This window comes from Lepidochelys kempii, chromosome 7 (assembly GCF_965140265.1).
Source record: "Lepidochelys kempii isolate rLepKem1 chromosome 7, rLepKem1.hap2, whole genome shotgun sequence".
Taxonomy (NCBI): Eukaryota; Metazoa; Chordata; order Testudines; family Cheloniidae; genus Lepidochelys; species Lepidochelys kempii.
This window is the reverse complement of record NC_133262.1, coordinates 90,785,330-90,807,933: the sequence shown is the minus strand read 5'-3', so window position 1 is coordinate 90,807,933 and position 22,604 is coordinate 90,785,330. Positions and strand designations below refer to the sequence as shown.

Below are 22,604 nucleotides of genomic sequence, written 5' to 3'. Positions count from 1 at the left end.
CCGGTCCTGGCCAAGCTGGGCCGGCTCCAGCACTGGGCCAAGCCACCGGTCCCCCGAACACTGGTCCAGCCCCAGGCCGAGCCACCAGCTCCCCTCGCCCCTGAAGGCCCACCCCATCCGAGCTGCTGCCCCCGCCCCCCACCCGCCGAGCCACCGGCCCCCTACCCACAGCGTCCAGCCAAGCCGCCTCACTCCCCTGCCAGATGCCCCTACCCACCTCTGGCTTGCCACATCACACAGCAAGCAGCAGGGACTTCCAGAGCAGGGTGGTGCTGGAGTAGAGGACTGGGGCTTTGGGCAAGAGGCAGGGCCACCATGGCCCAGGTGTCCAGTGGAGGGTCAGCAGCCGTTGCGCCAGGGAAGGCTTAGCCTTTCTTGGCCTGTTATACCCGCTGCCCATGTTGTTTCGTTAGGTTTCTTTAATGCCCATCTCAACACTGTGAAACAAACAATTGTATATACATTGCATAAACTAACCAGATTTTATGACCTCTAGAATTACACTATTCCCACGTGGACCCCTCTCCAGAGATTTATTTCCACTCAAAGGAGTTCCCCTGTGACTATCTGCTTGCAAACAGCAAAGCAGTGGATTACCTCATGTGGAAGAGCTTTAAAACAGAGCACCACCAGTTTTATTACAATATGAACAGAATGCTAATATTGCTATATAGTTGTACTTGATGTGCATGGGTTTGATTTAATAAAGGTCTGAATGAACTTGCATCACATTTAAAATATGGTGAATCCGTTTATAGAATGACAAATAATGAGAAGATACTCGGAAATCATCCAGTTAAATTAACAGGAGTTTAGTTTAAAGACTCGTATAGTTCTGATTTAAACCAGGAAAAATATGGAAATTCAGTTTGTAATCAAGCCTCAAATTCCAAGAAATAATGGAAAACAGTTGGCAATTGAAAGATGATTTTTACTTATCATAAGTATTGGAACTTTAATTCATAGATATTAAGGTCAGAAGGGACCACTATGATCATCTAGTCTGACCTCCTGCACAACGCAGGCCACAGAATTTCATGCACCCACTCCTGAGAAAAACCTCTCACCTATGTCTGAGCTATTAAAGTCCTCAAATCGTGGTTTAAAGACTTCAAGGAGCAGAGAATCCTCCAGCAAGTGACCCGTGCCCGATGCTACAGAGGAAGGCGAAAAACCTCCTGGGCCTCTTCCAATCTGCCCTGGAGGAAAATTCCTTCCCAACCCCAAATATGGTGATCAGCTGAACACTGAGCATGTGGGCGAGATTCATCAGCCCGATACCCAGGAAAGAATTCTTTGTAGTAACTCAGATCCCACCCCATCTAACATCCCATCACAGGCCATTGGGCCTATTTACCATGAATATTTAAAGATCAATTAATTGCCAAAATCATGTTATCCCATCATACCATCTCCTCCATAAACTTATCGAGTTTAATCTTAAAGCCAGATAGGTCTTTTGACCCCACTGCTTCCCTTGGAAGGCTATTCCAAAACTTCACTCCTCTGATGGTTAGAAACCTTCGTCTAATTTCAAGTCTAAAATTCCCAATGACCAGTTTATATCCATTTGTTCTTGTGTCCACATTGGTACTGAGCTTAAATAATTCCTCTCCCTCTCTGGTATTTATCCCTCTGATATATTTATAGAGAGCAATCATATCTCCCCTCAACCTTTTTTTGGTTAGGCTAAACAAGCCAGGCTCCTTGAGTCTCCTTTCATAAGACAGGTTTTCCATTCCTCGGATCATCCTAGTAGCCCTTCTCTGTACCTGTTCCAGTTTGAATTCATCCCTCTTAAACACGGGAGACCAGAACTGCACACAGTATTCCAGATGAGGTCTCACCAGTGCCTTGTATAACTATACTAAAACCTCCTTATCTCTACTGCAAATATCTCTCCTGATGCATCCCAAGACGGCATTAGCTTTTTTCCCGGCCATATCACATTGGCAGCTCATAGTCATCCTATGATCAACCAATACTCCAAGGTCCTTCTCCTCCTCCATTACTTCTAATTGATGCATCCCCAGCTTATAACTAAAATTCTTGTTATTAATCCCTAAATGCATGACCTTACACTTCTCATGATTAAATTTCATCCTATTACTATTACTCCAGTTTACAAGGTCATCCAAATCTTCCTGTATGATATCCCGGTCTCTCTCTAAATTGGCAATACCTCCCAGCTTTGTATCATCCGCAAACTTTATGAGCACACTCCCACTTTTTGTGCCGAGGTCAGTAATAAAAAGATTAAATAAGGTTGGTCCCAAAACTGATCCCTGAGGAACTCCACTGATAATCTCCCTCCAGCCTGACAGTTCACCTTTCAGTAGGACGCGCTGTAGTCTCCCTGTTAACCATTTCCTTATCCACCTTTCAATTTTCATATTGATCCCCATCTTTTCCAATTTAACTAATAATTCCACATGTGGCACAGTACCAAACGCCATACTGAAATCTAGGTAAATTAGATCCACTGCGTTTCCTTTGTCTAAAAAATCTGTTACTTTCTCAAAGAAGGAGATCAGGTTGGTTTGGCACGATCTACCTTTTGTAAAACCATGTTGTATTTTGTCCCATTTACCATTGACCTCAATGTCCTAAACTACTTTCTCCTTCAAAATTTTTTCCAAGACCTTGCATACTACAGATGTCAAACTAACAGGCCTGGATCGCTTTTTTTTCCTTTCATAAAAATAGGAACGATGTTAGCAATTTTCCAATCATACGGTACAACCCCTGAGTTTACAGATTCATTAAAAATTCTTGCTAATGGGCTTGCAATTTCATGTGCCAATTCCTTTAATATTCTTGGATGAAGATTATCTGGGTCCCCCGATTTAGTCCCATTAAGCTGTTCGAGTTTTGCTTCTACCTCAGATATTGTAATATCTACCTCCATATCCTCATTCCCATTTGTCATGCTACCATTATCCCTAAGATCCTCTTTACCCTTATTAAAGACTGAGGCAAAGTATTTGTTTAGATATTGGGCCATGCCTAGATTATCCTTGACCTCACTCCATCCTCAGTGTTTAGCGGTCCCACTTCTTCTTTCTTTGTTTTCTTCTTATTTATATGGCTATAGAACCTTTTACTATTGGTTTTAATTCCCTTTGCAAGGTCCAACTCTACTTGACTTTTAGCCTGTCTCACTTTATCCCTACATGTTCTGACCTCAATAAGGTAGCTTTCCTGGCTGATCCCTCTCATCTTCCACTCCCTGTATGCTTTCTGCTTTTTCTTAATCACCTCTCTGAGATGCTTGCTCATCCAGCTTGGTCTACAACTCCTACCTATGAATTTTTTCCCCTTTCTTGGGATGCAGGCTTCCGATAGCTTCTGCAGCTTTGATTTAAAGTAATCCCAGGCCTCCTCTGCCTTTAGATCCATACATTGTTCAGTCCACTTCCCTAACTAATTTCCTAAATTTTTGAAAGTCAGCCCTTTTGAAATAAAAAACTCTAGTTGCAGATTTATTTTTGTTAATCCTTCCGTTCAGTTTGAACTGAATTAGCTCATGATCACTTGAACCAAGATTGTCCCCTACAACCATTTCTTCTATGAGGTCCTCACTACTCACCAAAACCAAATCTAAAATGGCATCCCCTCAAGTCAGTTCAGCAACTACTTGATCATAGAATCACAGAATCATAGAATATCAGGGTTGGAAGGGACCCCAGAAGGTCATCTAGTCCAACCCCCTGCTCGAAGCAGGACCAATTCCCAGTTAAATCATCCCAGCCAGGGCTTTGTCAAGCCTGACCTTAAAAACCTCTAAGGAAGGAGATTCTACCACCTCCCTAGGTAACGCATTCCAGTGTTTCACCACCCTCTTAGTGAAAAAGTTTTTCCTAATATCCAATCTAAACCTCCCCCACTGCAACTTGAGACCATTACTCCTCGTTCTGTCATCTGCTACCATTGAGAACAGTCTAGAGCCATCCTCTTTGGAACCCCCTTTCAGGTAGTTGAAAGCAGCTATCAAATCCCCCCTCATTCTTCTCTTCTGCAGGCTAAACAATCCCAGCTCCCTCAGCCTCTCCTCATAACTCATGTGTTCCAGTCCCCTAATCATTTTTGTTGCCCTTCGCTGGACTCTCTCCAATTTATCCACATCCTTCTTGAAGTGTGGGGCCCAAAACTGGACACAGTACTCCAGATGAGGCCTCACCAATGTCGAATAGAGGGGAACGATCACGTCCCTCGATCTGCTCGCTATGCCCCTACTTATACATCCCAAAATGCCATTGGCCTTCTTGGCAACAAGGGCACACTGCTGACTCATATCCAGCTTCTCGTCCACTGTCACCCCTAGGTCCTTTTCCGCAGAACTGCTGCCTAGCCATTCGGTCCCTAGTCTGTAGCTGTGCATTGGGTTCTTCCATCCTAAGTGCAGGACCCTGCACTTATCCTTATTGAACCTCATCAGATTTCTTTTGGCCCAATCCTCCAATTTGTCTAGGTCCTTCTGTATCCTATCCCTCCCCTCCAGCGTATCTACCACTCCTCCCAGTTTAGTATCATCCACAAATTTGCTGAGAGTGCAATCCACACCATCCTCCAGATCATTTATGAAGATATTGAACAAAACCAGCCCCAGGACCGACCCTTGGGGTACTCCACTTGATACTGGCTGCCAACTAGACATGGAGCCATTGATCACTACCCGTTGAGCCCGACAATCTAGCCAGCTTTCTACCCACCTTATAGTGCATTCATTCAGCCCATACTTCCTTAACTTGCTGACAAGAATACTGTGGGAGACCGTGTCAAAAGCTTTGCTAAAGTCAAGAAACAATACATCCACTGCTTTCCCTTCATCCACAGAACCAGTAATCTCATCATAAAAGGCGATTAGATTAGTCAGGCATGACCTTCCCTTGGTGAATCCATGCTGGCTGTTCCTGATCACTTTCCTCTCATGCAAGTGCTTCAGGATTGATTCTTTGAGGACCTGCTCCATGATTTTTCCAGGGACTGAGGTGAGGCTGACTGGCCTGTAGTTCCCAGGATCCTCCTTCTTCCCTTTTGATGAAGGAATCCATCAGCTATCGCATCTAGGAAAATCTGAGCCCTCTTATTATTACTGGTTTCAGAGTAACAGCCGTGTTAGTCTGTATTCGGAAAAAGAAAAGGAGTACTTGTGGCACCTTAGAGACTAACCAATTTATTTGAGCATGAGCTTTCATGAGCTACAGCTCACTTCATCGGATGCATACCGTGGAAACTGCAGCAGACATTATATACACACAGAGATCATGAAACAATACCTCCTCCCACCCCACTGTCCTGCTGGTAATAGCTTATCTAAAGTGATCATCAAGTTGGGCCATTTCCAGCACAAATCCAGGTTTTCTCACCCTCCACCCCCCCACACACAAACTCACTATCCTGCTGGTAATAGCTCATCCAAAGTGACCACTCTCCCTACAATGTGCATGGTAATCAAGGTGGGCCATGTCCAGCACAAATCCAGGCTCTCTCAACCCCCCACCCGCCTTTTTTTTTCCCGGGGACACACACACACACACACAAACTCACTCTCCTGCTGGCAATAGCTCATCCAAACTGACCACTCTCCAAGTTTAAATCCAAGTTTAACCAGAACATCTGGGGGGGGGGGGGGGGGGGATAGGAAAAAACAAGGGGAAATAGGCTACCTTGCATAATGACTTAGCCACTCCCAGTCTCTATTTAAGCCTAAATTAATAGTATTCAATTTGCAAATGAATTCCAATTCAGCAGTTTCTCGCTGGAGTCTGGATTTGAAGTTTTTTTGTTTTAAGATAGCGACCTTCATGTCTGTGATTGTGTGACCAGAGAGATTGAAGTGTTCTCCAACTGGTTTATGAATGTTCTAATTCTTGACATCTGATTTGTGTCCATTTATTCTTTTACGTAGAGACTGTCCAGTTTGACCAATGTAAATGGCAGAGGGGCATTGCTGGCACATGATGGCATATATCACATTGGTGGCTGTGCAGTTGAACGAGCCTCTGATAGTGTGGCTGATGTTACTAGGCCCTGTGATGGTGTCCCCTGAATAGATATGTGGGCACAGTTGGCAACGGGCTTTGTTGCAAGGATAAGTTCCTGGGTTAGTGGTTCTGTTGTGTGGTATGTAGTTGTTGGTGAGTATTTGCTTCAGGTTGCGGGGCTGTCTGTAGGCAAGGACTGGCCTGTCTCCCAAGATTTGTGAGAGTGTTGGGTCATCCTTTAGGATAGGTTGTAGATCCTTAATAATGCGTTGGAGGGGTTTTAGTTGGGGGCTGAAGGTGACGGCTAGTGGCGTTCTGTTATTTTCTTTGTTAGGCCTGTCCCGTAGTAGGTGACTTCTGGGAACTCTTCTGGCTCTATCAATCTGTTTCTTCACTTCCGCAGGTGGGTATTGTAGTTGTAAGAAAGCTTGACAGAGATCTTGTAGGTGTTTGTCTCTGTCTGAGGGGTTGGAGCAAATGCGGTTGTATCGCAGAGCTTGGCTGTAGACGATGGATGGTGTGGTGTGGTCAGGGTGAAAGCTGGAGGCATGTAGGTAGGAATAGCGGTCAGTAGGTTTCCGGTATAGGGTGGTGTTTATGTGACCATTGTTTATTAGCACTGTAGTGTCCAGGAAGTGGATCTCTTGTGTGGTCTGGACCAGGCTGAGGTTGATGGTGGGATGGAAGTTGTTGAAATCATGGTGGAATTCCTCAAGGGCTTCTTTTCCATGGGTCCAGATGATGAAGATGTCATCAATATAGCGCAAGTAGAGTAGGGGCTTAAGGGGACGAGAGCTGAGGAAGCGTTGTTCTAAATCAGCCATAAAAATGTTGGCATACTGTGGGGCCATGCGGGTACCCATAGCAGTGCCGCTGATCTGAAGGTATACATTGTCCCCAAATGTAAAATAGTTGTGGGTAAGGACAAAGTCACAAAGTTAAGCCACCAGGTTAGCCGTGACATTATCGGGGATAGTGTTCTTGACAGCTTGTAGTCCATCTTTGTGTGGAATGTTGGTGTAGAGGGCTTCTACATCCATAGTGGCCAGGATGGTGTTATCAGGAAGATCACCGATGGATTGAAGTTTCCTCAGGAAGTCAGTGGTGTCTCGAAGGTAGCTGGGAGTGCTGGTAGCGTAGGGCCTGAGGAGGGAGTCTACATAGCCAGACAATCCTGCTGTCAGGGTGCCAATGCCTGAGATGATGGGGCGCCCAGGATTTCCAGGTTTATGGATCTTGGGTAGTAGATAGAATATCCCAGGTCGGGGTTCCAGGGATGTGTCTGTGTGGATTTGATCTTGTGCTTTTTCAGGAAGTTTCTTGAGCAAATGCTGTAGTTGCTTTTGGTAACTCTCAGTGGGATCATAGGGTAATGGCTTGTAGAAAGTGATGTTGGAGAGCTGCCAGGCAGCCTCTTGTTCATATTCCGACCTATTCATGATGACAACAGCACCTCCTTTGTCAGCCTTTTTGATTATGATGTCAGAGTTTTTTCTGAGGCTGTGGATGGCATTGCGTTCCGCATGGCTGAGGTTATTGGGCAAGTGATGCTGCTTTTCCACAATTTCAGCCCGTGCACATCGGCGGAAGCACTCTATGTAGAAGTCCAGTCTGCTGTTTCGACCTTCAGGAGGAGTCCACCTAGAATCCTTCTTTTTGTAGTGTTGGTAGGGAGACCTCTGTGGATTAGTATGTTGTTCAGAGGTATTTTGGAAATATTCCTTGAGTCGGATACGTCGAAAATAGGATTCTAGGTCACCACAGAACTGTATCATGTTCGTGGGGGTGGAGGGGCAGAAGGAGAGGCCCCGAGATAGGACAGCTGCTTCTGCTGGGCTGAGAGTATAGTTGGATAGGTTAACAATATTGCTAGGTGGGTTGAGGGAACCACTGCTGTGGCCCCTTGTAGCATGTAGTAGTTTAGAAAGTTTAGTGTCCTTTTTCTTTTGTAGAGAAGCAAAGTGTGCATTGTAAATGGCTTGTCTAGTTTTTGTAAAATCCAGCCACGAGGAAGTTTGTGTGGAAGGTTGGTTTTTTATGAGAGTATCCATTTTTGAGAGCTCATTCTTAATCTTTCCCTGTTTGCTGTAGAGGATGTTGATCAGGTGATTCCGCAGTTTCTTTGAGAGCATGTGGCACAAGCTGTCAGCATAGTCTGTGTGGTATGTAGATTGTAATGGATGTTTTAGCTCACGAAAGCTCATGCTCAAATAAATTGGTTAGTCTCTAAGGTGCCACAAGTACTCCTTTTCTTATTATTACTAGCACTCGTCCTCCAGTCTATATCTGGGAAGTTAAAGTCTCCCATGATCACGCAGTTTCCATTAGTATTTAATTCATTAAAAACATTAAAGAGGGCTCTATCCATACCCAAATCAGATCCCGGCCGTCTATAGCACACCCCAAGCACTATGCCAGGGGAGGCTCTAGTAGTTTTCTTCCCCAATGTAATTTTTGCCCAGACGGACTCTGTCTTATCCATTCCATTGCTTCTTATTTCTTTACATTCTACCTCATCATTGATATACAATGCTACTCCACCACCTTTACTTCTGTCTTTCCTAAACAGCACATACCCTTCAATACCCGTAGTCCAGTCATGACTACTATTCCACCATGTTTCTGTTATCCCTATAATATCTGATTTCACTTCCTGCAACAGTAGCTCTAGTTCCTCCATTTTGTTACCTAGGCTCCTCGCATTCGTGTACAAACATCTTAATTTTTGCTGTTTGGCCTCACTCACATTCTGTTCCCGATTAGGCACAGTCATTCTACAGCCAGTATAACCTATTAAACTGGTATCCACACTGACCTTCCTCCTTATATCTATTCTCCTACCCATGGCTGTATCCTTTCTTACTTCGTTTTCTTCTCTCTCAATGCTAAAATCCGGCATGGAGATTACCTGGACATCTCCCAGCCATCTCCCCCAGATTCCTAGTTTAAAGCTTTCTTAATCAGTTGTGCCAGCCTCAGTCCTAGAAGTCTATTTCATTCCCTACTCAGATGAAGTCTTTCCCGAGAGAACTGTCCTCTGTCCATGAATGCCTCCCAGTGGCCATACATCCCAAAGCCCTCCTTATAGTACCACTGCCTGAGCCATCTGTTGATAGTCATAATCTTGTCACATCTTTGTTGCCCTTCTCTAGGAACAGGCAGAATCCATTACATTTGTACTGTGAATTCCATCCATTATTTATTTAGTTCACAGTTTTGTTTTGTTTTTTAAAATATGGTTTTATTACCATGTTGAAAGTTGCCAGATGACAGTGAATGCTTCACCAACTTACCTTGTCAATATGGCTCAATCCTATTCTGAAAAGGCTACCTCAGGTTTGAGACAGCAGTTCAGTCTCCTTGATAATTCAGTCCTTGGCCTTTCCTCAGAGATTGACAGCTTTGCTGGCAATTAGTGCTAGTTATGGTTGTGGGTCTTGTAACCTAGACAGTTATCCACTGTAGACTGAGATTATCAGCACATTTCACGTAGTCAAAACACACATCGACTTATTTATTTGTATTTTTCCATCTATGCTCTTGGCATTCTACAGATGAATGAATGGCAAGGTCCCTGCTCCTAGAACATAAATCTGAGGGCCTGATCCTGCATCAGTGATTCATAGATTCCAAGGCCAGAAGGGACCATTGTGATCATCCAGTTTGACTTCCTGTATAGCACAGGTCACAGAATTTCCCCAAAATAATTCATGGAGCATATCTTTTACAAAAACATAGAATCTTGATTTAAAAATGGTCAGTGATGGAGAATCCACCACAGTCCTTAGTAAATTGTCCCACTGATTAATGACCCTCAACATCAAAAATGTACACCTTATTTCCCATCTGTGTTTGTCTAGCTTCAATTCCAACCACTGGATTGTGTTATATCTTGGACTGAAATATTTGTTACCCCTGTAGATGCTTACAGACTGTGATCAAGTCAACCCTTAACCTGAGCTCCTGGAGTCTATCACTATAAGGCATATTTTCTAATCCTTTAATCATTCTCATGGCTCTTCTCCATTTCATCAACATCCTTCCTGAATTGTGGACACCAGAACCGGACACAATATTCTAGCAGCAGTCAGACCAGTTCCAAATACAGAGGTAAAATAACCTCTCTACTCCTACTTATGCATTCCAGGACTCCATTAGCTCTTTTGGCCTCAGTGTCACATTGGGAGTTCATGTTCAGTTGATTATCCATCATAACCCCACAAAAACTTTTTCAGAGTCACTGCTTCCCAGGATAGAGTTCTCCTTCCTGTAAGTAGAAAAGGAGTACTTGTGGCACCTTAGAGACTAACCAATTTATTTGAGCATAAGCTTTCATGAGCTTTGTGGTCTGCATTCTTTGTGCCTAAATTTCTACATTTACATTTAGTGCCTGGAGTGCTTACACAATAGGACCAGAAATTATGCTAACATCATTCCTTAGCAACGGTCTTGGAACTACTGAGAGCACCTATTTAACAGTGTACATCTAGTTTTTGTATGTGAACTTCTTGGGATTATTTAATCAAACATTCTAAACTCCCTCTGCTGTACCACTCTTGCATTCTCAATGTGTGTTCAGAATAATTGACTAGATTATAGATAGCTATACACTACTCTTACTTCTTTCCATATATAGATAGATAGATAGATAGATAGATAGATAGATAGATAGATAGATAGATAGATAGATATATGCACACATATATTATTATTTCCATATATAAAATATACAGAATTGCCTTGCTTTTAGGTTCTTTCCAACCAAGTCCCTCTTCCATCCTTCTACTACTGTGACCTGGCAAACAGAAATGCAACTCCCGAATGATTTTAGAAGGAGCTGTGGCTGCCCAACACTTCTCAGACTCAGGTTCATAATCATATAAAGAGCCCATAGATTAAAAGCAGGGAACATTCATTTTCTTTTTTCCTTTCTATTTTTAAATTGCTGTCCTTGATCATCATTTTCACTAGTAAGGCATCCTTGCTTTTCCTTATTGTTGTGTCCAATGCTAGCACACAAATTTTTACAATTTATTGTAAGCACAGGGCCTGGCTAGTATAAATCAGTGTAGCTTTATTGACTCCAATGCCAACAACCCCAAGAGTTGTCAGACTGCCTTACCCTTTTCTAGTAAGGATGTAGACATCATTGATGTTACAGTGGAAGTCAATGAGATACAAAAGTTTTCTTCGATGATCAATTTTAAGAAAGATCACTTCTTTCAAATCCTTACCCTCTTGGCTGTATTGTAACCAGGGTATCAAATATCATGGCAGAACTGCAGTTGGATAATCATTTCACAGAACCGGCCTCTGCCCAAGTGTACTGTACTGTAGATTAATTTATCATTTTATAGTTGGTTTACATTTGTTTTTCCTTTCTACAATTCTGGAAGAATGTAGAAAGGGAGAAGTTTTGTGTCGGTGACCTTGCAGAAGCATTGAAGATTTGCAGAGAGGCAGTATGATAGCAGAGTAATATAGTCCCAGACTCCTGGGTTCTAATCCCATCTCTGCTATTGACTCACTGTGTAATATCAGGCACGTCATTTAACTTTGTTCCGTTTTCCCTACTCTGTAAAGTGTGGATAATACTTGATTACCTACCACACAAGTGTTATGAAGACTGGTTAATGTTCATATGGAGCTCTGAAGGTTAGAAGTGCTTTTATTATTATCCCTCCAGTTTTTCCATACATTCTCACAGCTTCAAAGTCCTATGATGAGCTCCTATTTTTCAAGCTAAGCAGGACTGAAAGTGATAACTTAAGTTGCATTCAAGAGTAAAGTATGCTACCCCCAACGTACTCCCTTCTAGCCTGGGAAATAACAGCCATGGTGCAGGTCATCTGGATTGCTCTACTCCTTCTGCAGAATATAAAGGTCTTCTGAGAATTAATTAGTGAATGTATTATAAAAGATAGTTGTGCTTTGAGATGGGCTGGGAAACTTCAGGGGTTTGACTAAATGAGAAGTGTGTATAATGAGCTAGGTGGAATTTGTCCAAAACAAAATAAATAGAGAATAATTAAGCAAGGTTAAGATATATTTTATGGAATCACTCATAATTAAAGTGGTATAGTTTTAAAAACCAATATAGAGGAAACTGTGCTAATCATCAACTGCTAACATTGGCCACTAGGCACTCCCAACAGGGATTTCTTCTTATTAATTGCAGATCAAATTGCTACAATAGCTAGAAAAATAGCTGTTCTTTTATTGGCATTAACAGATCCCACTGTAGCTTTAATATCTGCATGAATGTATCCTTGAATACTCCCACCTATCTTGAGAGAGGCTACATTTTTAAATTACACTGGTAAATATCCAAGGCATACAAGAGAATAAAGCTTTGTAATTGTTTTTTCCTCTAGTCATCTCCTACATGCAAAAAAGTTGATGGCCAAATGCTAAAACTAAAAGTAGAAAGTTTGCAACTCTGGTCTAACAGAGACATGATTCAAATGTAAAAGAAAATCATGTGAGGAGATAGTGAAAATAAAACACAAAAGCATATGACGCGTTTCTATTGACTTTAAGGACCACAAAATCTGTGGCCTAAATTGTAACAAGTGTCTTTGGCCAGAGGAGGCAAAGCACACCTTCAGTTCTGCCATGGCACACCGGTCTTCAAGCACAGGTGCTGGAACTAGGGGTCCTGCAGCACCCTCCGGCTTGAAGTGGTTTCCATAATATACAGGGTTTGCAGTTCGGTGAAATGGCTCTCGGCAGCCTCCCCACTGTACAAATTGTTCCCGCACCCCTGCCCCCCCCACCAGCTTCCTGGGCTCAGGTGTCCAACAGGGGCAGGGAGTTGGGCAGTAAATTGACTAGAGCCCGTTTGCCGGATGGCTGCCTGCCAGACTCAAGTTAGGAGCCAGCCCCAAGGTAACCATGCAGACGGGGCAGAGGAGAATCCCACAGCTCTGAACCCCCTAACTCCTCCTAGCTGCTCCTTTCAAACGCTTCAGTGTAGACGCGCCAGTGTAGACGCTCGGCCAACCCCCTCCTCCGCGGGGAGCTGAGCGGAGGTGGTGACTCGCTCCAGCTCTGCGAGCGGCGGGAATGTCACAATCCCCACGCGCATAACAAGCCCCCTCACAGCAAGGTCCCGGCCCAACCAGACTGTCCCGCTGCTGCCCGGTGACCAGGCATCCCTCTGGGCGGCGGGCAGGTCTGCTCGGGGAGGGTCCCTGCAGCCAGCCCCGCGCTCGCTGCGGGTCGGGCTCCCAGGGCGCAGCCGGGAACGCCGAGCGCGGTGCCCGGCAGCCGCGCGGGGAGGGCGGGACCCAGCGCGACGCCGGGAGAGGCTGCGAGCGACCGGGCGGCAGCGAAGGCTCCGCGTCCCCCGGGGTGCAGAGCGCACGCTGGCTCCAGAGCGGGCGGGCGCTAGGCGAGCCTCCTACCGTCGGCGGCTTCCTGCTCTCGGACATGTTGCTGGCCCTCGGCCGGGCGCTGCTCGCTGGCGGCGGGGGACGAGGCAGGCTGCGCTCCAAGGACTGGCGCTGGGGGCAAGGCGCTATAAAGACTTGGGAGACACGTAGCACTTCCCGGGACCGGCCCCTCAAGCCTCACCCCTCCTCCGTCTCCACCTCCCGCCCGCTCCCCTCCGCCCCCCGGCCGAAGCAGGCGAGCGGGGCTCCGAGCGCTGGGGCTCCGTCCCGGCTTCCCCGCCGCCGCCCCACGGAGCAGCAGGGAGGGAGCGGCCCCTGCCGCGCGGCAGCGCAGGGAACGAGGCGCAGGGCTGGGGGCTGCTCCCAGCGGCGGCGACCGTCCAGGAGCCAGGACAGCGGGGAGTCGTTCCAGGGCTCAGTGAAACACTCCAAAAAGTCCCTGACAGGCAAAGGGAGCAGGAGGGGCCCCCGGGAAACAGAGGCAAACAGACCCCCTCCTCCCCAGTGCGCCCAGCTCACGGTGGAAACCAACCAGCTCCGGCCACCCAGCGCTGCGCTTGGTCCCGCACTTCGCTGCAGCTCCCCGCCCTTCACGCCCCCCGCCCCCCAAACTCATAAAGGGCCCGATCGTGCGAGTCTCTTTACTCACTCCAGTGCGGGTTGCAGAATCAGGCCCTTTGCCTCCCTCCACCCCTGCCTGAAGTGGACAAATGAGTAAGACACGGGGCCACACATTCACTGGCCAGCTAGGCAGAGGCCCCAGCTTCTCTGTTCCCAAGCCCTGCTCTAGCTCCTAAACCACACTGCCTCATTCATCTCTGCCTCTCCTGAAAGTTGGCAGGTTTGTAAAAGACCTGGAAAAATGAGCCTTTACCTCTAATCTAGGGCTTGTTCTCTTTCTGCACATGTACAGCCAGGTGCTTCTTTGGATAAATCAAGAAAGGAGGCCTCTTTTCACAAGGATTCCTTGCACTCCCTTTGTGCCCTGCCATTTGCCTCGGCTGGAGAAGAAAAGTTGCAAAACACTATTGTGGATGTGTATTAAGCCTCAGGAATGAAAGACACTGGCAAAGGTATTACAGGCTCAAGCCACCTCCTGCAAGTAGAAATCTATGTAAAGTAAGGTAATACTGACTGTCAGAATTGTCTTTTGCAAAGAAATTACTACAGATTTGAAAGGGAATGATACTACAGGGAGCAGCAGTCCCCTTGCCTGGCTCCCTGCCCATCTGTCCAAAACCACAGAGCCCCAACTGCACAAGAGATCCTGTCTAGAGGTTTCCATAGTATTTGGCATGTTTGTGGTCCTGTGTTGGCTGAAACCATTCCCTCTAACAAAGTGTTAGACCAAAGGAGCAAGTTTTTGGCTTCTTTCTTTCTCCTGCTCTTACCCTTCACCTGAGAGGGGGGGAAAAATGGAGATTCACTCATTGATCATACACCAAATAAACTGGTAATGTAGGGCTGTGACATGCCCTCAAAATTGAAATCAGATAGCAGTATGCAATGGCTACCAACTGAGGACATCTACCTGATTAGTACAAAGGAATATGGAGGACCTGTTCGGTTCATGCCTGATGAGTCCTAACTTTTCCACAATGCAGTTAGCCTGTGCAACTCTCTTCCATTAGAAAACCTTGAGGCCAAGAGCTTAGCTGGATTAAAAAATGGATTGGATGTTTGAATGGATGAGGAGAACATTTGAAGTTAGGAAATGTGGGCTATAAACCTTTAAACTTTATGATAAAAGCCAGCTTCTAACTGATTAGAAAGAAATTTGCCCAAAAGGCAGGAAATTCCATGAATACCTGGTCAGGACATCTTCTGCTGAAGTGTTTGGTACTGGCTGCTGTCAGAGACAAGACACTGGACTAAACTGGCCACTGCCTGATCCAGTATAGCAATTTCTAAGTTATGTTTGTATAGTTACTATTTCCACCCATTTTCTGACCCAATCACAACTGTTCTCAAAGTCATAATTTAATTTGGCCCATCGTTGGCTGAGCAAACCAAGGACCTATACTCAACCTGATGACATTTCTCTGGCTGGTTAGATGTAATGCAGTAGCTTTTGAATGTCACATCTATTCAATTTCAAAATTTCAGGGAATGTTCTAGGTGTCAATGCATAGAACCCTATTGATTTCAGTGAAAGTCAGAAAACTGGAAGGGGAAATGGGGAAAGTGCAGAGCCCCTAGCATCTAGCTAGTAGACCCAGCAGCTTCAAACAGGTTTGTAACTATCTATAGATCAAAGAACCAGTTGATGACAACCATTAAACAACTTTACCACCACCCCATTTCAGCTCTGCCTGTCCTCTCAATAGGGTTTAAAGTGTGAATGACCTTTCTCCCAAGCAGAAAGGGAAGAAATAAGAATGATGGGGAGTAGGAGGAATGGGGAGTCACACAGATTCTGGCAGTGAGGGAGAATGGAGGACTCTGACATAGGGGGAAGTGGCACACAGTGCACAGCCCCTGGCAGGGTAGAATGTGAGGGTATGGGAGGGAAGGAGAAAGGGGTAGATAGGGACTCTGTGTCCCACCCGGTATGATGGGAAAGAAGGGGTGAACCTGGCATGGGGAGACACGGGGGGAGAGTATGGGGGGGGAGCTTGCAGGGAGTCTCTGAAACAGAGTAAGATGGGAGGGTAGCACACAGGGCACTTGTGAGGGAAAAGGAGAAATGCAAGGAGTCCTGCTGTGTGTAATGTTCTCAGTTTATGGAAGCGACAACGTGTGTGACCCATTAGTGTGTATTACTGACTATGGGCTAAATTCCTCCCAGATATAATTCCAGTGAAGTCCATGCTGTTACATTCAGGATGAATTTGACCATAAGTTTTTCAGGAATGAGCACTCACTAATATATCATGCATTTTCCTTTGATTAATTTTCGTATTAATTGTCTGATTGTAAAATCTGTTCTTGAAGTAAAAAGATAATATAAAAAAACCTCTATGGAAAAAAGTGTCATGATGTAATGATGATTATAAAGCATTCCTTCTTCTTGACAGTTGTTGGCCTAAGGGAAGTTTGAGTTTGGGCCTCCTCTCCCATTGCTAGAAGTTGGCAGAAGGCCACTGTCAGTGATTTCACAGTATATTTGGTATTGCTCAACGAAATTCTGAGCTTTACAAAGATTTCCCTCAGAAGCATCACAGCTTGGAAAAGAGATTATGAAGAGGGGCTTATGAAGGAAGTCTATGAAATCATGAATGTCATGGAGAAAGTGAATAGGGAAATGTTGTAGGAACTGGAGGGTTTCTAAGGGCTAGATAAATGGCAATATCTGTGGGGGATGGCTTATTGCTGAGTGAGGTAGCCTGAGGCCAGTAGAGGTCCTCCACTATCTTCTGTCCCTGCCACCATTTGTGGTGCTGTTCTTTTGCAGCTCAAATCTAACAAATGAAGTAATGAGAAAGAGGCCACTGGACTGCAGCTCAGTAGACTGCAACTGCAAGCCATTCCTGCCTCATAGCCAAATGCATGACATTCAGTATGGACAGTGGATGAATGGGCATGCATGGCTCTTGCGCCATGCGTGGCTCTTGCGCCATGCGTGAGACATGTGACAGTTCTGATTTTATCATGTAACCATATGGAATGATTCTATAGCGATTCTGTCACTGAAAAGAGTGTTAGGCTGTTGCTTTAATTATTAGATATAGGCCCAAGCTTGCAATCATGGGATTTCTACTGATGCCTGCGGCATTCTGCTAACAGGATTGGGTGCCCTACAAGGTGGCTTGATTGTACATATATAAATTATAGATATTGATAGCCTATTTCTATAACCAAAGAAAGTTATTCATCTGATATGTTGTCACTGTGAGATCTCTTACTTGGGAAGGGAGATTCATTTCCCTCTTGCAACCCTGGATATCATCCAATTTTTTTCTGTTGCTTAACACCCCAACCTTAAAGGCCAGTGTTACAGCTATAGTTCTCTAGGCAAAGAACTCACTGAAGAGCCTAGTATACAACATATTTATTGTTAAACTAACAGGACATTTAGACAGGACAAAGTAAAATAGGTAACCCATAGAATGCTGCCCAACTGTCAGCCAAGTGAATGCTCTCGCAACATGCTCTCACAACATCCCAAGGAGAGTTCTTATCTCTACAGTCATGTGTGTAAGTATTGCTTGATGGAAGCTGGCCAGAAATGCTGATAATGACTCACATGCACTCTTGTTTGGTCTTGGCAAGTCCATTGCAACAGTCACTATTGCTGAGGTGTGCAAGGAATAGCATCCTGCAGAGATGTGCTGAACACACAGAGATCCCTTGGGAAAAACAAAAGATCATTTAATCTCTGGCAGGGCTTCCCACCACTAGCACTGCAACAGGTGGAATTTACCTGCTCATTTTCTTTCCACCCACAGAAACAGAGTATATCAACCAAAAAAGGATACTACACACCATTTTGATGAAAGCCCTGGTGGTTCAGAGGACAGTTTCCATAGGATGGTCTTGAAAAGTACATAAGACATGAACTGTCCTCTTTGGCTTGAATACTGTTCTCCCCACATGACAGACACTATCTCCACAGTGATTCTCTATGACGAAGCTTATCTCCTCAATTCTGTGGGTTATGAAACCTCACCCTCACATCCACAGGGAAATGGTTTTGCCTTAATAATCATCTCATCTTGGGAATGCACAAAGCTGAAGAGCAGTTGCAGTATTATTACTGACTACATCACCTATGCTATATTTTGCTTGCTCTGTTTTGCACATCATTTGTAAAAGCAAAGGTGATGTTTTCTATAGGGGGTGGGTAAAGTGGAGAAAACAGATAGAAGCAGCAGCATGAAACAGCTACACTGTAGGAGTCCACCACTGCTGCAAGTAGCAGGCAAGCTAATACCATGAGGGGATGCTCTCTATTACTGTGACATTACCATGATAATGACAGCTGTGATTCTCCCTCTACTCTTGTTTTTACTTGTTTATCTAGTATCAGGTCCTCCACTGATCAAACGCTTCACTATTAAGTGGCTTCTATAGTCTGTCATTTTGAAGTGAGGAGGGGTTATCTGGCAACACTAGCACTGCTATTAAATGGCTCATCTCTATTGAGTTTCTTTAATTTTGTACTTAATAAAACACCCGCCACAGAGAGCCACATTCTGTGGTCCCCCAGGGAAAACATCACCATGCCATTCATCAAAAGACACTCATGAATTAATCTATCTGCAGCAGTTTTGAGATGTGCAGGGGATGGGAGTTAACTATAGATCAAAGTAAAGTGTGAGTGGGGAGGAAGGACAGTCTGAGAGCACTCCTGGTGGTAAGAGGGCACAGAAGTCATTGCTGATTGGGGTTTTGGGAGGGGGAAAGACCATGCAGGAGACAAACAGTATATGAAGGGCTATCAGGACGGAGCAAAGGACATGGAGAAGGAGTCACCAGAGAGAAACACTGTTTGAGGGAAGTAGGTAAAGTTGATGTTCTCCCAGGTTTCACAAGCTCATGCTGGCAGAAAGGACCTAGAGGGGGTCCCAAGGCATATCGTAGTAGCTCCCTGCTCCTCCAGTCCCTGAGAGGATGGCAGTGTCTATAGTTCAAATACTGTATACATGACGTGTTCCTATAATAATTATTATGCCACAGTTGAATGCATGTAATAATTTTGGCATCAGCCTTATACCTTCTCGTGCCAATAAAGACATTAGCTCTGATAATGAACTACTCCAGCTTGCATTTCCTGCTTACCAACTCTACTTTCCATCCACTATTTAAAAAAATATATATTGTACAAGCCATGTTTGAAATTGTATGTGAAAACTTCATTCACACTTCTGCAGAAATACAAAATTTCCAGAATTACATGCTCAGAAAATATTTTTAAATTAAGTATAACTTAAAAAATTAACAGAAACTAAGCAAAGCATATTATATATATATATATATATCATCAGAGATGCTGACCATGTCAAACTTCAAATTTCTGCTTGTCTGGTTCTAACCCCTTTCAAGGACAGTGCAATTAGAGTTTTTGAATGACAATAGGGGAAAAAATATCTCCCCGATATCCTGTAACTCAAAAATGCCTTAAAAGGATTGTGGCCAAATTTCAAAAACAAGCAAAAAAGCCCAAAATTTTTCAGGTACAAACCACTCATGGAAACATTGATCCCAAAAGGTCAGTTCTTTGGAAAGTTAAAAGCTCATGAAAAAGTAATAATGAAAGGAATTTTGCAACCTTAACAGTACGAGTGATTGCTATGAAAAGAACAAACACACACTTTAGATACTCAAAAATAGTTTGCCAAGGCTTCACAGCACAGATTAATAGATAAAACAGAGCCATGAAATATTAATAATAATAATAACAATAATTAGCACTTATATAGTTCCTTGCATTTTCAAAGCATTGTATAATCATCTAATCTATGTGCTTACTGTCTGAAATCATTATTTTCACTTTACAAATGGGGAAACAAATACCATGTGAGCAACATCTTTCCCAGGGTCACAGAGCAAGGATATGTCCAAGACAAGATTAGAATTTATTAGTTTTTACATTTTTGCTCATTCCATTAGACCACAGTGCTGTGCGCATGCAGCAAAACAAGTTACCCTTAAAAACAATGGTCTCCTGTCTGTTTGTGGAAGGAAGGTCTATGCCACTCGTTCATGAATTACTCTAATCATAACGTTTTCAGGCCTTTTTTTATTCTTTAAATTTTCCATGGATGGGCACATACTGTCCCATCTTCCTGCTTCTAAGAGTGATTCAGAAGCACACCGTTTTCCAAAAACAACAGTCCCTCCCCACGAAATCACAGAAGTCATGACTTGCTGCTTTCCCGTGGTAAAACACCTATCCCTGATTATCATACACTGTTACCCTCTCCTGCAGTGAAGGCTTTAACTTGACAATTCACAAGGTTCTCGGTTATACTTATTTAACTCTTGCTATTGTGTCCACACATCCAACCACATGCAGGAGCCTCCCCTCCACAAAAAGAGTTAATGAAAGTGCACTGATAATGATTCACATAGAATCCCATCACTGCCTCCCCCAATCCTCTTTTTTCTTAAACAGGAATTAAGTTTAAGCTTCTTGCCTTGCCTTCAAGGCCCCGCAGCAAAGCCCTGATCTCTGATGCTGTTCCTGGCAGTTCTTTCTCCCCTCCTTTGCTTTCCCTCACTAACCTCTTTATTCCTTTTTCTCAAGCCCATCTTTGTTCCCATTCCCATGATGCTTCCTATCCAGGGATCAACCTCTCAAGTCTCAGTGCGCAAGGCCTCTGCTGTGTTGTCAATCACTTCCCTCCCTAAGACTCACTTCTTTAAAGAGACTGCAGATACTAACTCTTTCCCAAAGAAGGAAAATTCAGTGCTGTAAGTCTTCACGCCCTCTATCTCCCAGCTCACCCTGTCTTGTCTTCCTGCCCTTAGGGCAAGTACTCTGCCTCTTCAGGTTTCAGAGTAGCAGCCATGTTAGTCTGTATTCGCAAAAAGAAAAGGAGTACTTGTGGCACCTTAGAGACTAACCAATTTATTTGAGCATAAGCTTTCGTGAGCTACAGCTCACTTCACTGGATGCATAAAGTCGAAAGTGCGTTGGAGAGGTTTTAGTTGATAATGCGTTGATAATCTGTTTCTTCACTTCAGCAGGTGGGTATTGTAGTTGACAGAGCCAGAAGAGTATCCAGAAGTCACCTACTACAGGACAGGCCCAACAAAGAAAATAACAGAACGTCACTAGCCGTCACCTTCAGCCCCCAACTAAAACCTCTCCAACGCATTATCAAGGATCTACAACCTATCCTGAAGGACGACCCATCACTCTCACAAATCTTGGGAGACAGGCCAGTCCTTGCCTACAGACAGCCCCCCAACCTGAAGCAAATACTCACCAACAACCACATACCACACAACAGAACCACTAACCCAGGAACCTATCCTTGCAACAAAGCCCGTTGCCAACTGTGCCCACATATCTATTCAGGGAACACCATCATAGAGCCTAATCACATCAGCCACACTATCAGAGGCTCTTTCACCTGCACATCTACCAATGTGATATATGCCATCATGTGCCAGCAATGCCCCTCTGCCATGTACATTGCTCAAACTGGACAGTCTCTACGTAAAAGAATAAATGGACACAAATCAGATGTCAAGAATTATAACATTCATAAACCTGCCAGAGAACACTTCAATCTCTCTGGTCACTCGATTTCTGATCTCATAATGACTATCCTTCAACAAAAAAACTTCGAAAACAGACTCCAACGAGAGACTGCTGCATTGGAATTAATTTGCAAATTGGATACAATTAACTTAGGCTTGAATAGAGACTGGGAATGGTTGAGTCATTCTACTAAGTAAAACTATTTCCCCTTGTTTATTCCCCCCCCCCCCCTCCAAGTACTCCTTTTCTTTCTGCCTCTTCAGTATCAAGCCCATTCTCAGCCCCAAACTGAAAATAAATAGGAACAGATTCTTGACATTCCGTAGCCTCTTCTTTCCCCAGTTTTCATGGTATCTCCTCCCATCTCTATCCTGCGTGTCTCTACCTTCAATGCTGGCAATACATCACTTATTTCCATTTTCATCATTTTATATTCTCCCTCTCTCTGCACCATCTTCCAGGGTGCTTTGTCATACAGGTTACCAGTCGCTCTGTATTGGATGTTATCTCAGAGGCTAACACAAGCATTTTAACTTTTATAACTTGCCGGTGATTTGCTACCACAAGTAAACATCCTGGGTAAGTTTTAAATAATTGTATCTTAAATTTTTTCATAACACCATCGATCTTCACACTGAAGCAGGTACGTATTTGAAGTTTGCAATTTTTCAAGCACTCTTTAAGAAACAGGATACAAACAAGTGATTTATTGTAGGGGAAAACCCTTTCAGTGTCAAGAAATCAGGGCTTCTATCTCAGACCAGTTGTGAAAATGACCTCATTGCACATTAAGAAGCTAGGGCCCTTTGTCTGGCTTGTCAGAAAAGGTGTGTTGCTCCTCTAAGAGCTAAAGTTACCTGCTACCTGCAGGCAGTGCCACACCAGCTTGGGGATGCTGACCTATCCCCCACCCCCAGGTGATTAGAAGAGAAGGGGAGTACTTATGCCCACATCTGTGCAGGAGAGACCCTCTTTTTACCTGGACCAGGCTGAGCAGCGCCCACGCTCCCTCCCATGGAACCAGTTGAAATGCCAGGTCACTCCTTTCTCAAGGGGCTGGGAAGGAAATTT

At 44.3% G+C, this 22,604-nt stretch overlaps 2 protein-coding genes across 3 annotated transcripts in view; both read right to left on the bottom strand.

Annotated features, from left to right (window-relative positions):
* PAPSS2 (3'-phosphoadenosine 5'-phosphosulfate synthase 2) overlaps window positions 1–13,572 on the bottom strand; it is an 89,915-nt gene extending 76,343 nt beyond the window's left edge. The window contains exon 1 of the mRNA XM_073353745.1: window positions 13,394–13,572. Within this exon, the coding sequence (XP_073209846.1) occupies window positions 13,394–13,420 (27 nt within the window). The 5' untranslated portion in view covers window positions 13,421–13,572. The remainder of the gene's footprint in view (window positions 1–13,393) is intronic.
* The window catches only part of MINPP1 (multiple inositol-polyphosphate phosphatase 1), a 119,397-nt gene that overhangs the window by 38,704 nt on the left and 58,089 nt on the right, over window positions 1–22,604 (bottom strand). The window contains exon 6 of one of the 2 annotated variants that reach the window (XM_073353748.1): window positions 17,358–17,670. The exons of the other annotated variant lie outside the window; for it this stretch is intronic. The gene's annotated coding sequence lies outside the window, so the exon portion shown is untranslated. Of the gene's footprint in view, window positions 1–17,357; window positions 17,671–22,604 lie in introns of those variants that run through there. 2 annotated transcript variants of the gene reach the window in all.